The sequence below is a fragment of the Physeter macrocephalus genome, chromosome 19 (genome assembly GCF_002837175.3).
Source record: "Physeter macrocephalus isolate SW-GA chromosome 19, ASM283717v5, whole genome shotgun sequence".
In the NCBI taxonomy this organism is placed as follows: Eukaryota; Metazoa; Chordata; class Mammalia; order Artiodactyla; family Physeteridae; genus Physeter; species Physeter macrocephalus.
In genome coordinates, this window is record NC_041232.1 from 17,594,639 (window position 1) to 17,603,384 (window position 8,746).

The following is an 8,746-nucleotide window of genomic DNA, read 5'->3' on the forward strand; positions in this document are numbered from 1 at the left end:
CCCGGGAACAAAGCAGCGTAGGTCAACAATGAAGCGCATGGGAAGAATTATGAGTGGTGCCTCCAGCAGGGGTCAGCCAGAAGGTCAGGCCAGGGGCAGTGTTTGAGCCTTGCCTTGGTAGGGCCTGTTGAGATCACCAGCTGTCTGTACTGAGCTTAAAACTACAGGCAGGACTAGTTGTTAAAACCAACAGAAAGAGGATTGCATAAAATAAAATAGAAAGTGGAAGTTTAGAATGGACCAGACTACGCCTTAGGGACCAGAATGGGACTGTTGTAATAACAAAACGTGACTGAGGAGTCAGATCAGACATGTTTTAAGAAAGCCCCCTACCCAGCAGGAGGCAGGAGACAGGATTGGGAGGAGCAGACTCAATAGAAGCTAATGGAGACAGTATCTCTGTGATAGGCAGAATACTGGGCCCCCAGAGATATTCAAGTCTGAATCCTCAGAACCTATGAATATGCTACCTTACATGGCAAAAGGACATTGTACATGTGATTAGGTCAAGGATCTTGAGATGGGAAGATTATCCTGGATTGTTCAGGTGGGCCCAATATAATCACAAGGGTCCTTTTAAAAGAGGGAGGGAGAGGCTTCCCTTGTGGCGCAGTGATTAAGAATCCGCCTGCCAATGCAGGGGGACACGGGTTCGAGCCCTGGTCCAGGAAGTTCCCACATGCCGCGGAGCAACTAAGCCCGTGCACCACAACTACTGAGCCTGCACTCTAGAGTCCGCGAGCTACAACTACTGAGCCCGTGTGCCACAACTACTGAAGCCTGCGCACCACAACTACTGAAGCCCACGTGCCTAGAGCCTGTGCTCCACAAGAGAAGCCACCGCAATGAGAAGCCCGCGCACCACAATGAAGAGTGACCCCCGCTCACCGCAACTAGAGAAAGCCCGCGCACAGCAACAAAGACCCAATGCAACCAAATATAAATAATAAATAAAATTTTTTAAAAATCATATAAAAGAGGGAGGGAAAAGGGTCAGATCTAGAGAAGGAGACTAACGATGAAAGCAGAGGTCAGAATGATTAGCCAGGAGCCAAGGGATGCAAACAACCTCTCGAAGCTGGAAAAGGCAAGGAATGGATTCCCCCCTCGAGTCTCCAGAAGGCACACAGCCAAGCCAACACCTTGATTTTAGCCCTTTGAGACCCCCCTGGACTTCTGACCTCCAGTGCTTTGTTGTTTTAAGTGTTATTTTTGTGCTGTGTTAGGCGACTAGGTTTGTGGTAACTTGGTACAGCAGCCACAGAAAACTAGTACAGCTCCAAGGAGTTGAGACTCCCCCTCCGCCCCGCCCCCGCCCGCCAACCTAACCAGAAGAAGCAGGGGAGTGTGTAGAAGATAGATGGCTTCTGCCCTTGGAAGTTTGGGACAAGTGGTCTTTTGGGGAAGATGGAAGCTAACGGAAGAACTGAGACCAGTGCGAACAGTGCCAGAAATAAGGTATGGACAGAGCGCTGGGGAGGTCTGGGTGAGGGAGGGCCTGCAGGGGAGGGACGGGGGCTGGAAGGTTCCTCCCTCGTGCCAATACCAGCCCAGCTGCAGGGCACCTCCTCTTCACCTCCAGCCTCACCTACCCCCCCCCCCACTCTAGGGGCGTCCTGACAGCTTCGAGGTTGGCCAGCCCCTTAGGGCGTTCTGCCCACCCTCCACCCCCTGCCTGCAGATACTGTGCGGGGGACACCCGGGGCCCCCCTTAAGTAACCAGGGGTTGGCAGGGGGTCGGGGGAGCGAGCAGGAGCCAGCCCTGCTTCCCTGAGTGTGTGTGGTGGGGAGGCGGGTGGACCCGCTGTCAGTACCTCCCGTTGGAGGAAGGAAGTGGTTCCCGCCTCCCACCGCTTCCCTTAGGGTCGCCTGGGCCAGGATTCTCGTGGCTCGTGATTGGCTCCCGCGGGCGGGACCTTTGTCCATCTGCGGGATTGCAGGAGGCCCAGGTCAGGTTCGGGCCTGCGGAGCGGGAGGGGGCCGGGTGGGGGGAAGCCAGAGAGCAACAGGGAGCCCAACAGACAGGCAAGAACGAGCGCAACGGGACAGACGTGGGCCGGAGCCCGAGACCAGCAGCTGACTGAGTTAGAGGGCGGGGGGCGGGAGGGGGCGGGAGGAAGGGGCGGGCGGCGGGAGGGGGCGGGCGCCGAGCTCGCAGTTGCTGCGGTGGCTGCCGGCGGGCCGGGCGCGGGGTAAGTGCTCCAGGGCCAGCCCGGGGCGCGCTGCCCTTCTCCGAGCCCTCCCAGCCCAAGCCTGCCAGGGACCCCCGCGGGATCCCAGGAGGCCCCGGTTTGCCCTGGGTTCTGGCGTTTCCCAGCTTGGGGGAACGCGGGCAGGCAGTGATAACTCAGGGATCCGTGCGTGGCCCACGGATTCTGGAATCCAGGGGAGAGGAGGACAGGAGACAGCACGCACATCTCCCCTTGAAAACGGAAGCGTTGATAAGAACTACCCTTTTGTATGGAGTCTTACGTGGGCCAGGCGCCCTCACTTCATCACATGCCTCGTAGCAGCAGCAGCAACAGGTGAGGTAGGTACCATCCTTGTCTCCCTCTTCCAGGCGAAGACACCAAGACTCAAAGAGGCCAAGCCACTCGCCGGGGGCCACACAGCCAAAAGAGGCAGAGCCAGAACTCACCCAGGTCGGTGTGAACCCCTCAGTCCTCTCACTCATCCTGCCTGCCCTGCCCTGCCCTGTCCTGCACCCCTAGGGAGCCGGCAGGGAGAAACCCGTGCTGGGAATAGGGGAGGAGGCCGAGTTGAGCCAGCCTGCTCATCCCTGCGGGAAGAACCTCCACGGCAACAAATCCTTCGCCTGGGTAGGGGGTGTCAAGGAGCAAGAACAGTGGGTTGGAGCCAGGTTAAACTCCAGGACACAGAGGAGAGAGCGGTGCAGCCCCTGTCCGGGAACTCCCGGGCCTGTACCAGCACTCCCGCTGGGCACAGGGGGGCTCTTGCAGGCTTAGCCATGGGACTTCAGTTCTCCGTGCCTCCATTTCCTTGTCTGTTTCCTTTGCTTATCCCTAACCTCGGTGTTAAGCGTGCTTCGTGCCTCAGAGGATTGCCGAGAAGATTAAATGAGATGGTTGGTGTGAAGGCCTAGCCTAGTGCGTGACTCAAGCTGTGCCCCCTCCACCATCCCCACCCATCTGAAAGCACTTCTCTGTCCTTCACCCTCAAGTCAGAGTTATCTGAGATCGGCAGTATTTCCTACAGCCCCGCCAGCAGCTGGAAGCTTCTTGAGTAAGACCAAGGCTGGGGGCTGCAACTCCTCCCTCTCTGACTCCGAGGGAAAGGCTGGTCGGGGCAGGGTTTTGAAAATCTTTGGGGTGAGGCTTGCACAATTCCAGGACTGCCCCGTAGCCCCCAAGCCCTCCCCCACCACCAGTTTAGCAAGAAGGGGGAAGCCTAGCATATGCTTGCTCCAAAATCTGCTCCTCTCTTTGTCCCCCACATCTAGGCCAGCAGCAAGTGCTACTCCTCAGCATATTCTGAATCTGGTCACTCCTCTGCATCCCCACTGCGACCCCCAGATCCTCAGCACTGTCTACTGAACTCTCTGCACAGTCAGGCCCTGATTGATTTCTGACTCTTCTCATGCCCCCATCCTCACTCCACTGCCTGCTCACTGCAGCCATACTGGCCTCCTCCTTCTTTCTTGGACATACTAAATTCTCTGCTCTCTCAGGGTCTGTGCGCATGCCCTTCCTTCTCCCAGGAATTCTCTTTCTTGCCATCTTCTTGTGATGCACCTCCTTGCAATTCAGAGATGACCATAAAAGTCACCTACTCAGAAGCCTTACCTCACCACCCCAAGCCGCAGAAGCCACTCTTGGCTGCCCTTTATTGCATTACTGTTTTTCTTTCCGGAGCTTAGCCCTGGGTGATGTTACCTTGCTTATGTGTTTCCTGGCTAAAATGTCAGCCTACCACGGCCCAGAACTTTTTCTTGTCTCTTCACTTTGGATTCCCCAGAACCCAGTGCCATGCCTTTGCACAGAGTAAAAGTTCCGATAACTGTGTACACTTGCAGGCAGTGTGTGCAACCATCAGAGTTCTACTTCTCATTGCTTAATAGCCTTCTTTCTACATAGAGCTCAGAATTGTGATTCCTCCCACTGCCTTCCTCAGCTTTTCCCTGCAGTGGGGCTTATAGGCTGTTTCCAGGTTCTAACCCTAATATCCAACTTTGCATTTAAACACTGTGGTACAAATTGCACTTGTTTTTTTTTTTTTTTTTTTTTTTTGCTTTCAAATGATTTTTGAGTTACAGTTTCCAAACTGATGTGTTCAAGTCAAGGGTATGATCATCCTGAAGGCATATACCACTTAGTACCAGGTGACTGTTTAGAAAAACTATCCCCAGCAACGTGTGCAAGTTTTCCTACAGCCCCGCAAGCGTTGGGTTTTTTTCATTTTTGTTTTGTCTAGTTTAATGGGGAGGTTATGGCATGTTTAAATTTTCCGTTGCTTGAATTAGTGAATCTGGGTGTTTTTCTATGCATGCGCTAGTTCTGTTTCCTGTCCTATGGAGGAAGGAAATCTCCAGGGCACCTTAATTTTTCCCTTCACCTTCACTTTTGGTGGTGGTTCCCCTTGAGCCCACCTCGTGAGAGCAGGGTGAGGGCCCCCAGGGGCTGGAACAGCAACACACCCAGGTGAACTCTGCTGGTTGCAGAAGCTGCTCTGCCAGTCAACCAGCAAGAAACTGAGTCCCTTGTGCCCTAAGCATGGTACTGTGGGGAGAAAAAGAACTCTTTTTTTCTTCAGGTCTTCGTGATTTTTTTTTCAAAATGGTAGTATTTTTTAAATTACAAAAATAGCACATGATATATAAGGTTATTCACTGGAACTTTGGGAAGCTAATGTTGGTCACTAATGGGAACTACACCCCCCCCCCAGGGGAATCCTGTGTGGTCATCCAAAGAGTGCACTTGCTCTAGAGCACACGACGTAGAACGATCTCTGGGACACTGTGTTAGTCTCCTGTGGCCGCTGTAACAAATGACCACACATCTGATGGCTTAAAACAACATAAATTTATTATCTTACAGTTCTAGAGCTCACACGTCCAAAATCGGTCTTGGTACGCCAAGATCAAGGTGTTGGCAGGGCTCTATTGCTTCTGGAGGCTCCAGGGGAGAATCTGTTTCCTTGCCTTTACCAGCTTCTAGAGGCTGCCCTTAATTTTTGGATCATGACCCCATCCCTCCATCTTCAAGACAGCATAACATCTTCAGATCTCACTCTGACTGCAATCTCTGCTTCTGTAGTCATATCTCCTATTCTTCTGATTCTCTTGCTCTACTTGTAAAGACCCTTCTGATTACACTGGGCCCACCTGGCTAATCCCCCCATCTTGGAGTCTTTAATTTCATCACACCTGCAAAGTCCCTTTTGCCGTGTAAATTGACCTATTCACAGGTTCTGGGGATTAGGACTGATGGGGCTATCTTTCAGCGTCCCACACCCTAAAGGGAAATAAGCAAGGTTCAGAGCAGTGTGAGGGCTCACATTTGTTTAAGGGGAAAAAAAAGAATAAGTATGGCTGTGCTTGGAAAGACATAGAATACCTCCAAAGGCTATGTGGGAAACTGGTAGGAGAGGCTTTCTGGGAAGAACAGTAGAAAGAAGACTTATTTGTAGTAGTATCTTTTTGTATTTAAATTTTTTACTACATATGTCACCTATGTTAAAAATAAGTTTTAAGAGGTAACACATAGTCATTGTAAAAGTTCAGACCTTCCAGAAGCCAAGAGAAAGAAAATACCCACCCCACCCTCAAATCACTCCCTTATTTTCTCCAGCAGTAACCACTGTAAAGAGTCTGGCTGTATCCTTACAGACTTTTAAAAAAATGCATATTATCATCTTTTCACATGGATGGGATCATACTGTACACACTATGCTATAATGTGATGGGGGGGCACATGTTATATCACATCTTTCCTCATCCACATATGGAAATGTAACAGCACTGGAGTCTCCCACTCCCAGATGTACTGTAACTGACTCAACCAGACCCTCCCTGGTTGGTGGACATTTAGATTCTTTGCTGCTTTCCAGAGCAATCTCAACACTAACATATGTCTGTCTGGTTCGTAATTGGAGTGAAATTCACATAACATAAAATTAAATTTTTTTAAATTAACTTTTAAAGTGAGCAATTCATTGTCATATAATACATTCCCGATGTGGTGCAACTACCACCTCTAGTTCCAGAACACTTTCGTCACCTCAAAAGGAAACTGTCCCCGTTAGGCAGTCACTCCTCATTCCGCTCTCCCTGTAGTTCCTGGCCACCACCAGTCTGCTTTCTGTCTGTACAGATTTGCATATTCTGGATATTACACATCAATGGAACCAAGTACTATGTGACATTTTGTGTCTGGCTTCTTTCACTTAGCATAATGTTTTAGAGATTCATTCATGTAGCATGTGTCAGCACTTCATATCTCTTTTATTTTTTATTGAGGTATAATTGACCTACAATAGTTTCAGGTGTACAACATAGTGATTCGATATTTGTATATATTGCAAAAGGACTTCATTTCTTTTTATGGCTGGATAACATTCCATTGTATGGATATAACATCTTTTATTTATCCATTCATAGGTTAATGGACATGGATTGTTTCCATCTTTGGCTATGAATATTCGTGTACATGTATTTGTTTGAGTGCCTGTTTTCAATTCTTTTGGGTATATACTCAGGATGTACATCCTTCTCCACATGCTTTGAGCTTTATTATTTACTATTTTCGACACTGTTAACCTAAGCAAGTTAAAAATAATTTGTAAGAAAGTGTTGGAAAACACATACTAAGGAGAATGATAGTAGGATGATAGATCTCGACAAATGTTTTCTTATTTTCCAGATCTGGAGACGACAGGAAAATGGCCACCTGGGATGAAAAGGTAAATTAATTTTGGAAGACTAGCAGCGTTAAAGGACCTCCCCAGCCTTGAGAAGATAATTCTGTTTGGTGTTTCTAACAAGATAGAGGAAAAACACGTGTTCAGGGTGCTTCTGCCATACCAAAGTGTTAAAAGTCACCGAGGTGAAAGCTATAGAAGGAACCTCAAGATAGCCTGATAATCGGAAGCAGACCATTCAAAACCCAGCTCTGCATTTTAAGAGCCCTGTGTCATTTGGTCACGCCCTTCACCTCCCCGAGCCTCAGTTTCCTTATCTGGAAAATGGGGAAAAGTTACTTAACCACCCCCGTTCCTGAAGGCTCACAGGGAGGAGTTGAGGAGACAATGGTCTCAGAATGCTAAGCCAATACTGAGCCCATAAGGGCTTCTCCCAACTGCTTGTTTTACAGATAGAGACACTTGGGCACAGAGAAGTAAAGCTACTTACTTGCTCAAGATCACACAGGTAGGAAGTGGCAGAAATGAGATTTCAACCTAGCCTGACTCCAAAGCGAATGCTCTGCCTCCTGTGCTGTGCGGCTGTCCTGAGTAGGACTAATAAATCCTGTCCTTGATATCTGGGGTGCAGGCTTGTTGGATCTGGGGAGACATTAGTTGTGAAGGGTGGGGCAAGGTGAAGAGGAGGTGTTGGCTTCCATTTCAGCGGTTCACTTGGAGCTTCTGGGGGCCTGGCCAGGTAGAGCTGTCGGGGCAGTGCCAGAAGCTCAGGGTAGCAGCAGAGTGACGGGGCAGAGTTGGAGAAGCAAGTGTGAGGGTCAGAGGACCATGGGATGACGATGATGATGATGGTGATCTTGCATTTCGTCAAATTGATGGCCCCTTTAGCTGTAAGAGTATTTCTGATTTAAAGCTGTTTACAGTGTGGGAGGAGGAAGTGACCGGTGGCACCTACAGCATGCCACCAGTTCTGATTTCAGAAATGTGGAAATGTGGGAAAGTGTTCAACTTTGCACTAATGAAATATGGTGGCGTTTCCAGCAGAGGGATGGCAGTCACCCTCTGTAGAGTTGTGTCAATTCCTGATAAGATATGGGAAGCTTAGCGCCTGCCAGCCAATAACAGGAGCTCCGTGAGTTCCAGTTATCATTAATACTCACAGAAAGGCAAATGGAACAGTTTCCTTCATTTATAGCTCCCTACTAGGCAAACCAAAAAAACAAGCAGGAACGCTGGCTGGTGGTTATTCTGTGGTGTAACCGGCTCACTCCTACATCTCACGAGGGGCTGGATCAACCCACACGACTGCTGGAAAAAAACTTGACAGGGTGTATCAAGAGTCATGAAAATAGTCATAATCGAACCTGGTCATCTTACTTGCGGGAAAGGAAACAACCCATAAAAAGGAAAAAGTATAATTTACAGCACAACTTAGAAACACAAATTTATGTGTTTCTTAGCATGTCAGATGCCATTGATTGTAGATGCACCACTATTTTATGTGCCACGAAGAAGAAAAAGTGCCGCCATTTACTATGATCTAATGTGACCCAACACTGACACTGGTCAGTTGTAAGACAGACTTCAGAAATGTTAATATGTGAGAAAATGTGGCCTTAGAATTGGTGATAGAAGTGCTAAAAATGAACGGAAAATGCAGTAATGAGCACTGACTCCTTGGTAAATTTCTTGGCCATTAAAAAGGCATAAGTCAGGGCTTCCCTGGTGGCGCAGTGGTTGCGCGTCCGCCTGCCGATGCAGGGGAACCGGGTTCGCGCGCCGGTCTGGGAGGATCCCACATGCCGCGGAGCGGCTGGGCCCGTGAGCCATGGCCGCTGGGCCTGCGCGTCCGGAGCCTGTGCTCCGCGAT

The 8,746-nt window shown here is 49.5% G+C and overlaps 1 protein-coding gene across 4 annotated transcripts in view; it reads left to right on the forward strand.

Moving 5' to 3' along the window:
* Nucleotides 1–1,928: 1,928 nt before the first annotated feature.
* Nucleotides 1,929–8,746, forward strand: part of HVCN1 (hydrogen voltage gated channel 1) — a 30,459-nt gene continuing 23,641 nt past the window's right edge. The window contains exons 1-3 of one of the 4 annotated variants that reach the window (XM_007104209.4): nucleotides 1,929–1,949; nucleotides 2,561–2,642; nucleotides 6,879–6,918. In XM_007104209.4, the coding sequence (XP_007104271.1) occupies nucleotides 6,898–6,918 (21 nt within the window). In that variant the 5' untranslated portion in view covers nucleotides 1,929–1,949; nucleotides 2,561–2,642; nucleotides 6,879–6,897. Of the gene's footprint in view, nucleotides 1,950–2,012; nucleotides 2,085–2,163; nucleotides 2,193–2,295; nucleotides 2,531–2,560; nucleotides 2,643–6,878; nucleotides 6,919–8,746 lie in introns of those variants that run through there. The other 3 variants (XM_028479924.2, XM_028479923.1, XM_028479925.2) reach the window with 3 other exon arrangements.